At 41.8% G+C, this 19,435-nt stretch overlaps 2 protein-coding genes and 1 long non-coding RNA gene across 3 annotated transcripts in view; 1 reads left to right on the top strand and 2 right to left on the bottom strand.

Annotated features, from left to right (window-relative positions):
- The window catches only part of LOC105899344 (aquaporin-8-like), a 9,994-nt gene extending 3,086 nt beyond the window's left edge, over window positions 1–6,908 (bottom strand). Inside the window, exons 1-2 of the mRNA XM_031582513.2 lie at window positions 6,552–6,908; window positions 407–708 (exon numbers count right to left, since the gene is read on the bottom strand). Coding sequence (XP_031438373.1) covers window positions 407–669 — 263 coding nt within the window. The 5' untranslated portion in view covers window positions 670–708; window positions 6,552–6,908. The remainder of the gene's footprint in view (window positions 1–406; window positions 709–6,551) is intronic.
- LOC122133485 lies at window positions 3,890–5,380 on the top strand. The gene is made up of 5 exons (XR_006152803.1): window positions 3,890–4,325; window positions 4,428–4,462; window positions 4,553–4,689; window positions 4,769–5,100; window positions 5,240–5,380. It is a non-coding gene; the product is annotated as an uncharacterized LOC122133485 (long non-coding RNA).
- Window positions 6,909–9,114: 2,206 nt separating the features above from the next.
- On the bottom strand, window positions 9,115–15,210 carry cnga4 (cyclic nucleotide gated channel subunit alpha 4). The gene is made up of 7 exons (XM_042703026.1): window positions 15,023–15,210; window positions 14,384–14,490; window positions 13,235–13,904; window positions 12,746–12,905; window positions 12,002–12,167; window positions 11,410–11,624; window positions 9,115–10,658 (listed from the first exon to the last, which is right to left on the bottom strand). The coding sequence occupies exons 1-7, from the start codon at window positions 15,064–15,066 to the stop codon at window positions 10,158–10,160; spliced, it is 1,863 nt and encodes a 620-aa protein (XP_042558960.1). The 5' UTR covers window positions 15,067–15,210; the 3' UTR covers window positions 9,115–10,157.
- Between the last annotated feature and the right edge of the window lie 4,225 nt (window positions 15,211–19,435).

Here is a 19,435-nt window from a genome sequence, read left to right as displayed (position 1 = left end):
AGAATATGTTAAGTTGTTAAATCTGTGGGTCCCATCGTAAGATTTACTGTGGTTTTCGACTTTATTTTGCATTTTAAAGCAGTGTTAATGGAGGTCCCTTTCTCAGCGACATGTAGTCTACAGTTGTGCACAAACTTAAAAATAACTTGTAGTAAAGTAAAATGTATTCCTAGAATTTAGTATAAGATTAGGAAGAGTCTACTCTTGGACCCTTATCTAAGTGTATCAGAGAGTGAGCAGTATGCACTATCTTGAATAGAAAAGCACTGAATCTCTGCAGATGGACACCACCTAGCCATCCAGCTAAACAGACATCACAAACCCCGAACCCAAAGCCCTTGTTATCCAAAAAACGACACAGATGCAAAAAAGCCCCTAACACCCCCCCCTACACACACACACACACCTGATTCCGGCTGTGATGGCGATGGAGATGGAGAGTGCCATGCCATGAGCCAAGGCGGGCTGCAGGCGGCCCGTGCCAGGTGAGTTCTCAATGACCGAGGCGCAGCCTGAGAAGACGAAGAGCGCCGTGCCGAAAAACTCGGCAACGCAGGGGAGCCAGTTGCGGTCGTAGCGCGTGCGGGCCCACTTGCGGGGTTCACCTTCACCCTTGGGCTTGGCCTCCGAGATGTCATGCACCTCTTTACCAGTGGGGAGGGAAGGCATGTTGTTGAGGATGAAGATGACCACACTCGAGATGCAAGACTACAGGACAGATACATGAGAGAGTGTAAATAAAGGACAAATATATGCCTTGATTGTATTTTGATTGTAGTCATGGGTGGATATCTCATGTGATTTTTTTCATTACTGCTGACACTGGCAAAATAATATCCATGTTAATAACTAATACACCATTAACGCACAGCTTTCAAGCACTGGGAGACACTCCCCCCTGTAACATTAGCGGTAACTAGCCTATGCTAGCTAGCTAGCTATGTTACAATGAGTTTCATCTGAGGCCAGCAAAAGGCAAAGAAGGCCCTGGGCTATAACGAATATGAAAGAATATTCCCACCTAGCTAAAATAATTTGATCTAACATTTGCTTACAATTTGAACAGTACCCTATCACACTACTCTTAACAGTTTAAGGTTAAATAAACATCAGCTAAAGTTAACCACTAGCTAACGTTAGCTGCCAAACAAGAGGGATCTGTAATTCAAATCAGTGAACAAAATGTAGTCCAGTTAAGATTTTTAAAGCGATTCATTCTACTGGGTGGTAGAAATACAGAAATGACTGTCATATAATTTATTTAAACTAAGCTGTCTTTTCCAAAGTAGCCTACCGTCAAATTCGCCCAGACTGCCCTGCTCCTATATATCTTAACATCTCTGGAACAGTACAATATAACAAAACGTTTGTTGGAATGTTCAGTGACAGGGTGGATAAACTGTCACTTCGAGTGCACAGACAAAGAGTTTGAGAATACCTCTGCTCCGCCTCCTGCCTCTGCCCAGCAGAGTCTGGCGCTTTGAAACCGTTCATAAATTCAGAATGCTTTGGTTCAGTTTTTCGGAGAGTCACACACTCACGGTACGCTTCAGGTTTGTAGTATGGCGGGCCAAAAGCCTGACCAACATAGACACCACCTATCCAGCTGCCCTGTGCTATGAAGCGCCAAACCCAGTTGCTGCGCGAGATTGTATTGTACTGCACGAAAGAGTTTTATTTTAAAAAGGTGGTTAACACAATAACAAACATTATGATTTGATCTGCAAGCTCTATCCAGAGAGCCTAGATCCGTGAATCAAGCCTAGATCTTCCTAGGGACAACAGTGCTGCTCCTTATTTCCTCCTTATGATATTACTTATGTTACTCTGGTGGTAGTAGGCCTACTTGCACTCACACTGCGTCTCAGTTCACTCAGAGCGTGTTTTGTTAGTTCAAATCACAGAGCACTCTTTATCAGTTTCTCGCTTCCTCAGAAATAAACAGAACACATGCTTACCACATTTCTGAAGAGGCTTGTCCTTACATTGTGTGTGTATGAGATGTAGTATTTATTTGTAGGCTACTAATCATTAAGTATTCAATGTGAAAGCAAACAGTATGCAAAAATGTGCCGCCTTTTGAGGTAGTCTTTTTTTTTTAAATGCAACTATTTTTAACTATCTTCTTTAAATTCATTTCGATCGTTTATGGTCATGTGAAGGACCGAAAAACCTGTCGTTCTCACTATCCGCCCAAGCTACTCTGTGTAATTCTGTGGTCCGGATAGGTAAATCCAACACAATATTTCACAGTAAACATCGCCAAGTAAGCACTATTTCACATGCTATCAAGCTTTTATCAGTCCCAATTGTGCTGTTGTTGCAGGCCTTGCTTAGTTACCTGGCTGGCTTGTTTTCCACAAAATAGAACACATTTCAATTTAGAAGAATTACTGCTGCAAGGTAGAAGGAGTAAACAGACGCACTTCAACGTTTATTCTAGGAATCAAATTCAAAACCAAAACAAAGGCAAATGTCCACTACTTGTTTTTATTTAATTACTCTTTATTTACTCATAATGATATTATGTCTGTTGTTTGTGTGGGACTGATATTCTGTAATGTGAAACTCGAACCCTCTTGCGTAGTGGAACTCAACCTCTCTCGCACACATCCTCTCTTGAGCATAACTCGGTCGCTCTCGCGCAAACACTGGGCATCTGTCGCAGTCTAAATGGTCCTTCAACCTCTCTCGTGCGGTAACTCGCTCTCGCGCATTCGTTACTTATCGCAATTTTTCGGCTTATGTCCGGTTTGTCCCTTCATTCTATGATACCTCGCTATTCAGTCAAGGTGCGCCAACCTATGTCTGAAACTAGAGGAAGTCGCGCGCTGCCAGGTCGGGTCGCGCGCGCTGACAAGGTGAGGGCCGGTTTGGCTCTCGCGGCCTGGTTGCTATTTTTAAGTCTTTATTAAGAAAACATTCAAATATACAAACCGTGCAGATATGTGCTGAACATAATGGTATTAGAAAGAAACAACAATATGAATAGGACTTGGACTTGGAACAGTCTACCACCTGAGGAATAGTGGAAAGCTCCGCTCATCCGCCACCCCAGCATGCTGCAACACTTTTGTATTCGTACACATGCTCCTGAATACATTTTACAGTTCGCACTCATCGATTTTTTTGTCGCAAATGCAAGTGAAACGCTTGCAATGTCGAGCCCTGGTTAGCCTACTAAGTGGTGAGTCATTAGCTAGCTATAGGTGAGGAGAGTTATTGAGCGCTGTAGCACTATATATTTCGGTAGGCCTGATCTAATTTGGGTTAGTACTAGTACTACTAATGACAACAACAGCAACAATAATAATGATTATTACTATTAATATTATTATTATTATTGTTATTGGTAGTAGTAGTATAGTAGTGGTGGTGGTAGTCGTAGTATGATGAATGAATAAGCTAGACCGACTGATTACATAGCAGCTTCAGTATAATTAAAAGCTGTTTATAGGCTGCACTCTTAGAAAAAAGGGTTCATGGGGGTGCTATATAGAACCATGGGGGTCTTAGCCAAGGAGATAGAACCCTTTTGCCTAAAAAGGGTGCTATTTCATACACGTGAGGGTTATTTGAACTTCAACGACCGTTTATGGAACCTTTCTGAAGACGTTCATTCTTCACTGGATTTAACGGTAAGTGACACACAACCCTAATCCCTTTCATTTCAATCATAATCATTACCCGTGTTGTCTGCAAATCAAAGCCAGAAATTATGCCTCTTAAGTAAAAAACAAGGGGCGTTCTTCATAAACGTCAGTGGGCGTTAACCGGTCAGCTGTTAGCTAGAATCTATAAATTCGTTGTCTCTGAATGATTTTAGCAGCAGCTAGCTATCCTATCCTGTCACCCTACTGGATCCATCATTAAGATTATTTTTCTACTTCCTTGTCAGGCTGACAATAAAATCAACTATCGATTATATGATTTTGAGCTTGTATCCACTATTGTTGTTCAATGATATTCACTGTCCTCCCGGCTCCCGATAAGTTAAGCTAACTAAATTTAGCGTGCTAGCTAGCATGGCGAGTTGCCATTAACTAGCTAGCTACAAACGTCAGCCAGCAATGCAAAATCAGAATGATATGGCAGTAACTACTTCATTACCAGGCTATCTAGTTAAATTACAGGAAACCAGCCATCAAGTACATATAATTGAGTTGTATCATTGTCAACACAAGTTTTTTGTTTTATTTTTCGTTTTAAAGAACAGGAAATTGATGGAGACTACTGGGCCTCACTGAACGGATGGTTGAAGAACTATCCCCGTCTATGAAATTGCAGGTGATGTTTGTGAAGGAACTGAACTAGCTCCTAGAACAGTAAGTGAGGTGTTAATCATTCAGTAGACATGGTAGTAAATAGGCATTTTGGAAGTGAGTAAGCATTTAATTAAACTAAAAACTTTTCCTCTTCTCATCCAGACATGAAGTTGGATTGCCCCTGGACCATGCTGACAGTAAGTATAGCATGTCTTCATTAACTCATGTTCATTACTATTATGTGTGTGAAGTTTTAAGTGTGTGATGTTCAGATTATGTTACCATAGGCATAGGCAAAAGACTGTCCTGTCTAGACTGTCCTGTGCCAGTGTTGAGAATGATGCTTCGACAAAGACCATGCTCGTCTTCTTTGACCCAACCATGGCTAACAGTATTCAGTCTGCCCACCTTCCCCCCAGAAAAAGTAAGTGAATTACAGTGTAAAGACTAAAAATAAAACCATTTGAGTAGGCAAGTTCTAATTACAATGAATGATCTTTCAGGTACCCAAACCATAAAAAATATACAGATGTTCTGGGATCTCATCACCAGATTTCCGTTTCTTGGAGAACACAGCTCCTCTGGTATGTTCTTTCCCAACTGTTATGCAAAACATTATTCCTCAGTTCAATTTCTATACTACTTTGATTTTGTGCCAGCCTCATAATTTATGTCTATACCCACAGGAGACCCTACTTGAGTGTCTGAGGAACAAAATAAAAAAAGAAAGGTCACCTTTAGGCAACTTGACGTCCAGGAAATTAAGAGAAAGTTTGGTGCTGGAAGAAACAGAATTGTGGACCATGTGCCTCTGGAGGAACCACCTGGACATCAGGTGCCATTTTTTTAATTCTTGCTTGTCTTTAGCCCAACTGTGTGCCTATGTCTGTATGTCTATCTGCTTGCTAGTCACAGTTGTCATTGATTGCCGGTCTTAATTCTTAATTTTACACATTTCTTATGGCTAATTTCAGAGAGAAAATAAGTGCAGATTGGAAAACGCAGTCCAGATGCTTTCTGGGAATTATCCAACACAAGAGGTTTGCAATATTTTTGTGAATGAGATACGGAATTATATTCTCTATTGTTTAAACAAGGTATGTGTTGGTTTTTAACAGTGCAAATTGAAATTCTTTTCCCTTACACATTTCTCATTTACATAGGACTCATTTCCGGTCATCAGCCTCCACGATGCAGACTCCCCTCCTTGTCTGCTGGAGATGTACTTCGTCATTGGTGTGGAGTACCCCCGGCAGATCAAGCATACCCTTAGCTTTTCAGAGCATTATCTTTTCAAAATACAAAGTTAAAAAAAAGTGTCCATCCCTGTTCTGAAATTATATAACCAGATTAGTTCATCACTGTTACTGTTGAGTTTTTAAATAAAAAAATACAGTCCATTTTTGAATCCACCTCTCCTCTCTTTCTTTTATAGTAACAACAGCATGTAAACAAAGGTTTGCTATCAAGTTATTGGTTATTTTATTTAAACTAATAGTTGCATTTAGCCTACAGCTCTTTCCCAAATGGTTATACAAGAATTATTGAGAGGCACTATTGCAGTATTATTCACTATCATTAATTATTATTATTGATGATTAAGTGTTAAAATATGATACAAAAAATAAATCGATCAAAGGTTTTGGGAGAATGAATAAACCTTTTAAAAGGTGCTGTTTAGAACCCTTTTAAAAAAAAGAAAAGAACCCCCAAGGGTTCTTTTTATTGAACCCTCTGTAATGGTTCTATATTTAACCTTTTGAGGGTGCCATATATTGAACCCTCTGAAATGGTTCTATATTGAACCCTTTGAGGGTGCCATATATGTACCAAGCTATAGAACCCTAAAAGGTTCAATATAGAACCTTTTGTTTTTAGAGTGTGGGTAAAATGGGCAATTCATCCGTAACGTGTAATCCGTAACTAGTGCCAGAATTTACGAACACACCCAAAGTCAGATTAGAAGGTTTTATCAGTAAAAACAAACTACAAACATCAGTTTCAAACATTAATTGTATTGTCGACTTCTTGACAGGATGACATTGTTCTGTATTATTGTTGTATATTAGAAATCCACCTTCAAGATTAAATTTTAGTCCTCAAAGTATCATAATGTTAATGATACTCAAAATGCAATTTGGTATACAGGCAGTTGGTCTATTTTACAATCAATACATATAGAAACACTATTTATTAACATAATAATAATTATTATATAATTATTGGGTAGTTGTGGCGTGTACTTGATCCATAGTATCTTGGAGATTACATTAAGAAGTGTTTTACCTTTATCAATGTGTTTGCTGGATCCCTTTCTTGGAAGAGAGAGCTGTCTTCTCAGAAAATCTAGTGAAAGTTTTCTTGGAAACGTCAGGGAATGTTTATATAGTGTAATTGCTGTGTTCCGATCCATTGCACAAGTGGTTAATGGTTGATGCACTAGTACGGAAATCTGATGCGTGGATGAACTTTTTTTTTTACTCTGGCATGTGAGCGGTCACCTTGTGGTCAGGGGACTAGATGTTATTGGACATTAATTAACGATGGGGTAATGTTCAGTACTCACTTTGAGAGTGTGTGTGTTCATGAGTGTGTGTGTGTGTGTACAGCCGAAGAGTCAAACTTTCCCTCTATTATGTGAAGGTTATTAACACAAAAGGGTCAAGTGTTCTTCTCCACAATAGCTTTTTCTCTGATAGGTCATGTTTATATCTCCAGCTCATTCTAGTCAAGTGATTTCTGAATCAGCCAACAAAGTAAACATTCACCTTGTGAGCAACTCCCAAAGACAGAAACAGACACTGTTGTTACTCTCCTCTCCGTCACAGCTAGAGAGAAAAGTTTGGCCATATCACATCCCTATCTCTCTCTCTTCCTCTGAATTTTCTGAGCTTGTGTCTTCGGTGTCTTTGCCAAGAAGATATGGAATGATCAGGAGCCCCAGCAGTGTCATGGCTGAGTGAGCATCAGTGAATGGAAAGGAACAGGTGCCAGAGGCTGCCTCTGCTCCTCTTGAATCTTTAACTTTGGGCTGAACCGAGGACAGGGGAGTGGAGGGAGGAACGACGTCGGGTTCATGGCACACGTGCGAGTGGAGTAAGTAGAGCTTGAGCAAATCCAAAAATAAACGCACACACACACACACACACACACACACACACACACACACACACACATTCTCACATACATGCAACACACACAAATACACATGTGCATATACACACTTACAAACACACACACACACACACACACACACACACACACACACACACACATTCTCACATACATGCAACACACACAAATACACATGTGCATATACACACTTACAAACACACACACACACACGCACACACACACACACACACACACACACACACACACACACACACACACACACACACACACACACACACACACACACACACACACACACACACACACACACACACACACACACACACACACACACATTTGAAGAAATGTAATACCCAAAACATATAAGTGTGTGCTTGTGTCTGTAAGTGCACCCTGTGGGTACATTTTGTAACAAAAGATTAAGATGAAAATAAAGATTAACACTGATTAGGAGACTGCTGTATTAGACTGTAGCTCCAGGCTGGGGTCGGTGCATGGGCATAACAGGCCAAGCAGATCATGCATTTGGGGAAATTACTAGGTGCTTTCATGAGGTCATTTGAAATCTGAAATTCTGTGCGTTGTAGTTGTATAGTATATAGTATATGTTTTGCCCATAGGCTACATATTTAGAAATATAAATGGATAATTGTCAAATGAATCTGAGGACTCTTTGTAGTTCATTAACATACCACAAAAACATGAATTATAAACATGTAAACATAAGATATTAAATAAGATTTTCACAATATTGTCTTTTTCAAATACACAGAAGAAACTCGGGAGTCCTCCATTTACACATTTTTGCAGATCTTTTTCCTTTTCTCTGTATTCTCTCTCACTCTCTCTCTCTCGCTCTCTCTTTCAGCTTTTACACACCAGTTATCCAAAGGCACATCAAAGCAGGGCACTAGTGAAGGTCACCTTAACATTCAACTTTTTAAAAGAAAATGTGCTCCTGTGCGTAGTAGGCCTAATATACCACTATCACATGTCTCACACACACTAAGTACTGCTCTATTTAATATTGAGGTCTGCTGCATAAACTGGAAACATGGCTATATAGCACATGAAAGAAAGTTCATTATTCAATCTTAAACAAAAATAAAAACATCTAACAAAAGAATGAAAGCAAATGGGTTTGTATCTTGCAGATGGGGTTGTTTAGAATTTTACACAGATGTTCACACAAATATCAAAAGCTATTTAAAATGATGTCCAAAGCTGGCTGCCACAGTATAGTATGACTCCAACACCAGGTCATTTAGATGGGAGTTTGGCAGCGGTAGGCCCATGATTTTTTCTTTCACTGGCTGTTAAACTTTGACTCACACCCCAGGGCTCTGGATGGAGCCCAGAATCGGTACATTACTCTTTCATAATAGCGGCATAGTTTGTTTGGTGGTAGCGAACGGCAACGATGGATGTATTCATGAATTAGGAGACAGTTAACTTTCTAATGCAACATAATCGGTAATACAAATACAAATTTGGCCTTAGCACTCTTCAAAACATAACACTTTTTAATGACAACAATAGCTTTTACACCTTTCAAGTTCTTAAGCAAGGTGCTTAATTAAGTAACTAAGTTGCATGTAACAAGAATAAGGAACGAACTGCAAGGCCTAAAATCACTTAATTTAAATTGCTTTGTAATGTAAATTAGTATGATTAAAATTAATGTAAATGCAATTTCAGCAAAATACCTGGGGCTTACATGAAATGAAATAATGACATGAAATTACATATTTTACTCAAGATGTGTGAAGTTAAACTTATTTTTTTTTCTCACTGTTTTTGTCGTAGCCTCTAGACTTTGAGGAATTTGGCCCTCTCTGAAAAAAACTGTCCTCAAAAAACATTGAAGGACTATAAACCAACAACTCTTAAGAAGAGAAAAATGTGAAACAGAGCTCAAAGCAAGCGCCAAAGCATTAAATAGGCTACAACTCCGAGCTCTAGGCGTAGGCTATCGCATAACATTCTGAAGCCACCCCAAATCTCACACTAAAGCCTGTGTCATCATATTCACCCCATAAAACAACACACACATCAGTGCACTGAACATGTTCCACCAGAGAGAGGACATAATGGGACTTAATAGGTTATCGGTGACATAGCCGCGCCACGAGAGTGATTAAACACCGGTGAAATCTGGCCTGTCTTTGTGCCCCAGTAGCCGCCAGTTGTTGCAATCTCTACCGAAGACAAATCATTCTTCACCATCTGCGATCCCCATCACTCACGTTTTCCTACAAACATAAACCATCGCATAAGTGATGAAGCACCTCTTACAGTGGATTTAAAACTGTCCCACTGTCCCGTAAAATATGTCCAAGCAAGCCCTCATCTGTATGAACGGAAAGATAACCGTGTACAGTGCTAGTGAAATTTAGTGTTTGCCTCCATCTACTGGGCGTCTTAGAGAAGCGCAAGTTGAATACTTCATTTATATTCATTTGGGTAGCTTGTGATCTTTATAGTGTATTATCTGTCAAATATAGTGCACATATATATGAAAAGTTAATGTTTATAGGCTCAGTATACAGTATGTCACACACATTGAGAAAAAAAAAAAAAAACATGAATAAATCAGCAAAGCTGGCAAATCACCCAATCACCTTTTTTATGAGATTGTGTAGTGTAGAAAACAATGTCAATCACTGTAAATCATCAGCTGATTAAAGCCATCGCAGCCAGGTAAATCACTGTCATGTACATCATCATTCACAAGCTGCCCTTGAATTAATTTGCTGATCACTCTTCTCCATCTTTCCTTTCATCGGAATTCTCCTCTTCAGTCTGAGTCTTCACCTCCTTCTCCTCCTCTCTCTCTACCTCCGTCTCCCCTCCACCAACCACTTTCACCTTCTTCTCTCCATCTTTCTCTCCTTTATCCTCTGTCCCGTCTCCTCCATCTCCCTCTCCTCTCTCCCCATCATCCCCTCCTCCTCCTCCTCCTCCTCCTCCTTCCCTTTCCCCATCTCCTCCCTCCCTTTGACTGTCACCTCCTCCTGGGCTCCACACTCTCCCTCCCGCTCTAATCCCCACCTCCTCGCCAAGCTCTTCCTCCTCCTCCGCCTCTTCTCCCTCTCCCTCCTCCTCCCCTCCCTCTGCTACTATCCCGCCCCAGCCCTCGGTCTGTAGCTCCAGCTGCTCCACCCGCGTCTCCATCTTCAGCACGCTGGACTCCAGCTCCATCATCAGCCGGGCCAGCTTAGTGCGCAGGGTGTCCAAGTTCTGTTCCAGCTGCTCCACCTATGAGGTAAAAAAAAAGAATAAATAAACGAATTGGATTGCCTCATCTTAGGTAATGTATAGGTATAAATACATTTATTAATTAATAACATACATTAATATAAATTACTTTCTTCAGCTAATATTATGATGATGAAGTAAAAAAAATAATAAAAAGATTAAATAAACTCATTTTGGGTAGTAGGTAGTACATAGGTATAAATACAATAATTGTGAACTTTCTTCAGCAAATAGGATTCAGTTTTGTCAGCAGAAATCTATATTACAGTAAGTCATACGTGCAAAAAAATGTCAGGGTTTCCAGCTCCTCTTTCTTCTTAACTTTTACAGAACTAACACATAAAAGCAATAAAACACCAGAGTTACTGATGATGATTATATCCAGATTACAGCCATGATGTTATGCTCGGACATCTCTCTCTCTCTCTCTCTCTCTCTCCCTCCCTCTCTCTCTCTCTCTCTCTCTCTCTCTCTCTCTCTCTCTCCAGTTTTACTCCTCAGGTATATCTGTCTACTGTGGACCTCATCTTAGCTGGACATCTGCATACACACAGGTGCTCACTCACACTCACAGCCCGTCAGACTGATTGAGTGTCTCATAAATACACCCTCACCCATGCACACGTGCACACACACAGCACACAAACTCATACAAACACTCATCACACCCGGAGCCCATTAGCAAACCTCGGAGTGACCCACACACACACACACACACACACACACACACACACACACACAAACCCCTCACCTTGGCCTCCACCGGCTCTTCCTGACTCCCATCACCAGCGGTCTCGTCCAGCATGCCCATCTTGGTGAGGATCTGACGTCCCTTCTCCTCTAGGTGGCGCTTGGCAGCCGGGAACTCGTTGAGCGTGGCCGTCAGGTCCTCCTTGGACAGACTGAAGAGGTCTGAGTGGCCGATGCTGCGGATGTTTGCTGTCCGCCGGTTGCCAGATTTGTTCCCTTTTAGAACAAAGACAGGAAAAAGATTCTATCAGTTGTGTGACACTGCATTGCAAGGACATCCTGGCCATGTCCTTGCCCATTTACATTTTCTCAGAGTAAAATAAGTTCAAGGCTGTGATGTTGTATGTTCTATACTAGTTGTGTGTTAAAGAATACAGAATACCCAATAGTGATCTTATAAACTGTTGCTCTTTAAACTGCTGTCCTTTTGCTGTAAACGGTTTTATGACCCTTGGAATTACCCCAGTAACAACAATTTTATTGCTTTGTTTATTGCTATGTTCTCCAAAAAGGGGTTTAAGTGGTCTTACTCAGTGCCTGGAGCATCTGAGAGGGAGCATGGTCTGTGAATACTCCTCAACAGTGCTGGGTACCTTTGAGGTTGAGGATGCTGATCTCTCCAAAGAACTGGCTCTCCCCGAGCACGGCGTACTGAGTGACCCCGTCGTCGGCCACCACAGCCAGCTTGCCTTCCCTAATGATGTACATCTCGTGACCCACGTCCCCCTTCTTGCACACGTACTCACCTGGGCTGTACACCTGCGGAAGAGAGGGATGGAGAAGAGGGGGGTGGGGAAAGGATGCAGGGGGGAATAGAAAAAGGAAAGTAAAAGATAGACACTAAGCTTCGTGTCGGTGCAGGTAGGTGACAGAGGGCTGTGATGTTAAAATCATAGCAGATGAAGGCTTTCAAACATTAACTGCTGTTTTAACAGCAGATTTAAATGGGTATGGGCATGTGGTTGCCCTTCACATTAGTCAAAGCTGAAAGCCTTTAAAGGATACGGATACGGCCACAGTACTGACCAAGGTGATTCATAGGACACACTGATTCATACCACTGAAAGCTGTACTGAACAAACAGCTGGCTTTAATCTGCCAGCACATTAACTCAAACACACCAACTGAACTTGAAAAAGTTCCTTAGCACCAAGTCACGTGATTTCTGTTTGAATATGATTATCTGTGTCCCAGGATGTCTCCTCACTCAGATTTATGGTTCAACAAGCAAGCATCACAAGGGCCCAAGTTAGGCTCACTGCCCTTCAACAACTTAATGGCTCACTCACCTCCGACCTATAACCTCCCGTGACCTTAGACCTGTAGGTGACCTTTACCTGTGGGGTGAGTTTGAGTACCAGCTCCTCCAGCAGGCTCTTCTCACAGTTCTGGAAAATGGTGACCTTGGATAGGGTGGGCAGGTGGACACTCACGGCGATGTCCGTGCGGAGGGAATCTGGCAGCTGCTGCAGGATCTCATTCTCACGCGTGATCTTCCTGTGGAGGTAAGACACAGGCACTCCGCCAGTCAGGGACGGGGCGGGGGAAAGACCCCTAGTGACCACAGTGATTGTAAAGTGTACACTACACACGTCAGGTAGATGGCCAAGCACAGTTAAGAAGAAAACAGATGGAAAGGTGAACAAATTCAGTGAAAGAAAAAAACATCAAGTGAAAAAGCTTATTGTCCATAATTCATAGTTAGGAAGTTTTTGCAGTTTTGATATTTACTGTTTCCATAGTGCTATGTCTATGGCTACTGGCTTACAGTGCACTGGTGTGAGTGGGGGAGGTGAATGGAGGAGGTGAATGGAGGAGGCACTCACTTGTTGATGTGCAGATGTTGATACCAGCCGTTGACGCGGTTGCGCAGGTCCTTGCTGATGCGTCTGCTGCCCAGGTAGCTTTTGACGAGCTCGTGGTTGGGGAAGAACACATTGTCCCTGCTACGCAGACTCGTGATCACGTTTCCCACGTTGCCCACGATGCTGGCGAACACCAGCACGGCAATCAGCAGGTCGGCGATCATGAACAGGTACTCCTCCTCGCGCCGCGGCAACGGAGTGTCCCCGACCGTGGTGAAGATCTGCGCCGAGAACCAGAAACAGTGAAAGTACTGACGCTGCATGGAGGCGAACTCGGGTCGCGAAATATTGGGGTAGACCCAGCGGTCGGAGCCGAACCCGACGTAGTGGGACAGCGCGAAGTAGAAGCAGGCGTTCCAGTGGATGAGCACGAAGATGTAGAGCATGAGCTTGGCGATGCGGAAGGTGTTGGGGTAGGCGGTGCGCGTCTCCATGCGGTCCATGGCCTCGGAGAGGCGGCGGGTGCGGAGGAGGCGGTTGAGGCGCACCAGCGGCGTGTGCACGCCCAGGTGCAGGTAGAGCAGGTCGGTGGGCAGCACGGAGACCAGGTCCAACAGGAAGCTGCGCGAGAACAGGTAGTGCGTCTTCAGACGGGACACCTCGTGCACCAGGATGCCCTGGTCCAGGAAACCTGAGGGGTTTAGGGAGATGAAGGGCAAGGTCATGTCTCCACGTGTGTATGTGTGTGTGTGTGTGTTTAGTTATATGTGTGTAGGTGTGGTTGTGTTTATGTGATCTTTTTGTGCTTGTGTGTGATGAAAGTGCAATGTCTATGCATGTGTCAATGTCTCTCTCTCTCCACACACACACACACACACACACACACACACACACACACACACACACACACACGTATATATATATATGTATGTAGACATGTGAATATGTGCATGTTTAGACCCACATTTTAATGTTTTCATGCCTGCCGTGAGTGAGAGAGTGCATAGGGAATTTTAACTTGTGCTCTTTGAAAATCACAAACAGAGGATGGCAAATTTGGCGGTTTTGGCAGACTACCTAACTTGAGGTTACACGGCAAAATCACCCAAACATCCATAGACCCATAGATCCATTCTCATCCTGTACATGCAAATAGCGCTTCACTGTTACCTGTGCGCCCCCTCACTGCCATATCAGCCATGTAGAACAGGTCAGAGACGTAGTCCAGAGTCAGCCAGGCAGCCAGGAAGTTCTCCTCTATGGCATAGAAACAGGCCCTGGGCAGCACAGGTGTGGAGGGCTCATTTAAACTGAGGGCCACCATAATCACTGAACACCAGAACATGACAAAGGATAGCTTGGGCGAGAACAGGCAAAATATAAATTACATAAAAAAAGCCAAGGATTATTTACATTTACATGCTATTGATTTGCCATTTGCTTTAATGAACAGTGATAACAGGATTATATGTAATACATTTGTATAAGTATGTATGCTCACAGGGTATTGATTGCATGACCTTGGGGTTATAAGCGCCTTCATATATCGACTCTATCTCAAGGAAAACGAACACAATGCACTGTTTGTGACGACTAGATTCCTCCTGGATTTTGATAACTATAAAGCTTTTTTTTTTTTTTTGCAGGAAATAGCAGGAGCTGCCAATTTTTTTGTGGGAGAATACTGTCTACGACCATTGGGATGTGGGAGTTCAGAAACGAGTTTGTGTCTGTGCTTTTGTCTGCTGTGTAGAGTTAAGAGAGTTGAGTGTTTTTGAGCTTTGAGACACCCATGTGTCTTGACCTCACCTGCAGATGATGATAACCCAGTTGTATAAGATGGGAAAGATCATGACCTGCAACCAGCCGTAGTAAAACTCTCCAGACGGATCCACTATCCAATTTCGCCAATCTGTCCAGCTGAGGGAGAGAGAGAGAGAGAGAGAAAGTGTGTGTGGATAGATGTGTGTGTTTGTGTACGTGTGTGTGTGGGCGGGTGTGTGTGAGAGAGAGAGAGAGAGAGAGAGAGAGAGAGAGAGAGAGAGTGGATATATATGTGTGTGTGTGTGTGTGTGTGTGTGTATGGGTGGGTGGGTATGTGTGTGAAAGAGACAGAGAGAGAGAGAAAAAGTGTGTGTGGATAGATGTGTGTGCATGTGTGTGTATGTGTGTGTGTGTGTGTGTGTGGGTGGGTGGGTGGTTGTGTGTATGAGAGAGAGAGAGAGAGAGAGAGAGCACAGAATCCACAGAGGGTTCTAAATACAAAATCAAATAGTAGTATTCTTTAAAGCATGGCAGATATATCTTTAATAGACACTTCACTACGTGGATTATACGTATAAAATGGAACTAGTTGGGTTTTACATAATAAAATCTACAAGAATTCTACCCTCCACTAGTGTGAGATTTATTTTCAGTATATTTTCCCACAGTGCTTGACAATAACTTAATAATTCCCACAATAGCTTGACAACCATTTTGCAAATCTAGTGCTTCACTAGCCAATATCTGATATGATAATGTAAAAGTTCAAACTTCACAAAATCTGACACGCTGTGTCACCGCCACATTCTTTGGACACTTGCCAAATGTCATGACATTTTGTCCACAGGGGGCGCTGACACATTTTGTCCATAGGGGGCGCTGTCACATTTCAAAACCTCAAGAGCTGCTTACAGTTTTTTACATTGCATAAAGACTAAAATTAAAAGTAATTCACAATAATCAAAACCTTACACTCAAGGAGCCAAACATCGGCCCAGATTTGCAGTACTATAAGCACATGTCAACCTCACACATTTTGCAAAACAATACACACAGTGATTTGCAAAACACTAAACACACTTGTATACATTAGACACAGAAGTATATCAAGATGTCACTTCCTTGCAATTCCAAAGCACTGACTGTCAAATGACCACACTTATGAGCCAATGGTTAAACACAGCCATCAAGTGCGCAAACACATGATTGCTTAATTGTAGACACACCAGACAGGTTTAAGCACTATAGAAATGCAGCAGGTGAGTTCACCTGTCTTCAACAAAAATGGAAGGAGTCAGAAGAAGAAGAGTGAGGGTGAGAGGGGGAATCCACAGAGGAGGAGAAAGAGGAAGAGGAAGAGGTGGAGGCCGAGGTGGAGGTAGAGGAAGAGGAAGAGGAGGGGGAAGACCTGAAGCAGGAGGAAAACGTGCTCAAAGAAGAAAAATTCAAAAAAGAAATTCAAGCCAACTTTATCGGTGACCATGCCATTTTCAAAAATGTCCATCAGGTATTTCAGTCAACACTGGCACGCATCCTGAAAAGACATCAGGTTCAAATGAAACAACTTTATCTGTATTTTTCAGATCTTTTTTCTTCTTCTTTCTTTTACTGTAATTGTAACCTGTACTGGATACAACATTTTACTTTTGTCTGATATTTGCTGAGCTTACAGTGTTATGCACACTACTGTAGTAGCATGAAAACTGGGACAGTTTGTTGTGATTCTCCATGTTGCCATGTTGACTGATTTGGGTATATGGAGAGAAATACATTATTCCAAAGTTCCATTTGGCTTGCTCAACAAAATGGTCACCAATGGCCAATCAAAATTCAGCAGCTAGTACAGTGCCCTCCACAATTATTGGCACCCTTAGTGAATGTGACCAAAACAGGCTATGAAAAAATATATCTTTGCTGTTTATCCTCTTGGTCTTTCACTCAAAATATTCGCAAAAATCTTACCTTTGCATTGAAGTAAAATTATTGAAAGAATTTTCTTTTTTGACATTACATAAAATATTTTTCTCCAAAACATGAGTGCCACAATTATTGGCACCCCTAGAAAATCTTATAATTAAAATCTAACTGAAGTATATTACCAGTCATGTTTTACATTTTTAAGTTTACCTGTTTGATTAGAAACTCTTAAGTGTTCAACCATGACTTCCTGTTTCACTCGGGTATAAATATGAGGTGACACAGGCCAAATACCCTCGGTCATTCATCAAGATGGGAAAGACAAAAGAACACAGTGTCGAAGTGCGACCAAAAGTTGTTGAGCTGCTTAAACCCGGATATAGGGATATAAGAAAATATCTAAACAGTTGGAAATACCCATTTCCACAATCAGGGCAATAGTTTAGAATATTAAAGCGACAGGAGATGTATAGAATCAGCCTGGAAGAGGACCTGTCTGTAAATTGACCCCACGCACCGTGAGGAGGATGGTTCGACTGGCAAAATAATCTCCAAGGATCACAGCTGGAGAATTGCAGAGGTTAGTTGAGTCCTGGGGTCAGAAAGTCTCCAGAACTACTATCAGACGCCGCCTACATCACCACAAGTTGTTTTGGAGGGTTGCCAGAAAAAAGCCTCTGCTGTCAATTAACTACAAACTAAAGCGCCTACAGTTTGCCAAATGTAAGTCAGACTTTCAATGGGGCCGAGTTATATGGTCAGATGAGACCAAAATAAAGCTTTTTGGCAACAAACATCAAAGGTGGGTTTGGTGTAGACAGAAAGATAGCCATACAGAAAAGACCCCCATACCCAATGTGAAGTATGGTGGCGGATCTTTGATGTCGTGGGGCTGTTTTTCTTCCAAAGGCCCTGGACAACTTGTTAGGATACATGGTATCATGGACTCCATTAGATACCAGCAGATATTAAATGAAAACCTAACAGCCCCCTTCAGTAAGCTTAAAATGGGCTGTGGTTGGACCTTCCAGCAGGTCAATGATCGGAAGCACACCTCAAAATCAACACAAAAATGGTTCACCAACCGCAGAATGAAGGTTTTGCCATGGCCATCACAGTCCCTCGACCTAAACCCCATAGAAAATCTGTGGGATGAGCTGAAGCCGAGTCTACAAACGTTAACCTCAGAATCTGAAGGATCTGGAGAGATACTGTATGTAGGAATGGTCTCAGATCCCGTGTCATGTGTTCACCAACCTCATCACGCATTATAAGAGAAGACTCAGAGCTGTTATCTTGACAAAGGGAGGCTGCTCAAAACATTACATTAAGGGGTGCCAATAATTGTGGCACACCTGTTTTGGAGAATAATATTTATTTAATGTCAAAAAAAAAAAGTTTCTTTCAATAATTTTACTTCAATGAAAAGGTAAGATTTTTGTGAATATTTTGAGTGAAAGACCAAGAGGCTAAATAGCAAAGACATATTTTTTCATAGCCTGTTTTGGTCACATTCACTAAGGGTGCCAATAATTGTGGAGGGCACTGTACATGACTGTGATGTAAAGGTTCAAATGTAATGAAATTCTGATTGCACCCTGATGATCACTGGTTGTTGCTATATTTAAACCTCTTATTATGATAGTGTATGCCCCTGTCCTGTTATACATGATGATACTCTACATTTAGTATCATTTTCAAACACATTATTGACTTCAACTAATAATCCTACATTTTATACATACTGTACATGCATATTTCCTAAAACGTCCAACTATGGTGAACAGACAGCCAAGTTTGTCAAGAAAAGTCTGTCAAGAGAAGCTCAAGATGTATTTATTTATTATTCGTTTATTTTTTGCAGCATCAGAGAATTCATTTGTATCCAGCAAAATCTTGCAGGAATCAGCCGTATTCATCTGAGAAAACAATTGTGGCTATACCCATTTTGTAATGATTAGCTAGCTGAGAAAAAATGCCACGTACTTCATTTTGGGCTCTTTTGGTTTTTCTTTCCCCTTTTCCGTCTCTGCTTCCACTCTCCTCTCCTCGCCCTCTCCATTCTGCTTTTGAGTTGGTTTCCACCTGTTGAGTTTTGAACAGCAATCCATCTTTGCTTATTTATACTAAAGGTTTCTTTGACTTCATCAAAACAAACATAGCCTCCTTAGTTTGTTAATGCTCAATACTGAGATGATTCGTTTCCTGAACATATAAAATGACAATCATTAGCTTCCCACGCGAGAGTAAATGTTTAGAGTGCGCTTCTGCTAAAGAGGAACATCACACCACTACTGTTTGGCCACATAGCTTGGTAAGCATAACAACAAGCTGCCTTACCTGGGCAGGTGATGCTCGTCGCCATGACAGCAGCTCCCTAACCAAAGGTGGATCCCCAAGAGTATCTGAGCCAATCACGTTTCGTGGAACCTTTCTCCAGACCAGTCACAGCCCTCTTGGAGGAAGACCAAGCGGCTATGGCTCTTTGATCTTGGAAAAATCCCACAGGTTTTACCCTTAAATACTCAGTCAGTATGAGTA

This window comes from Clupea harengus, chromosome 2, assembly GCF_900700415.2.
Source record: "Clupea harengus chromosome 2, Ch_v2.0.2, whole genome shotgun sequence".
NCBI lineage: Eukaryota > Metazoa > Chordata > Actinopteri > Clupeiformes > Clupeidae > Clupea > Clupea harengus.
This window is presented reverse-complemented; position numbering and strand designations above follow the sequence as displayed.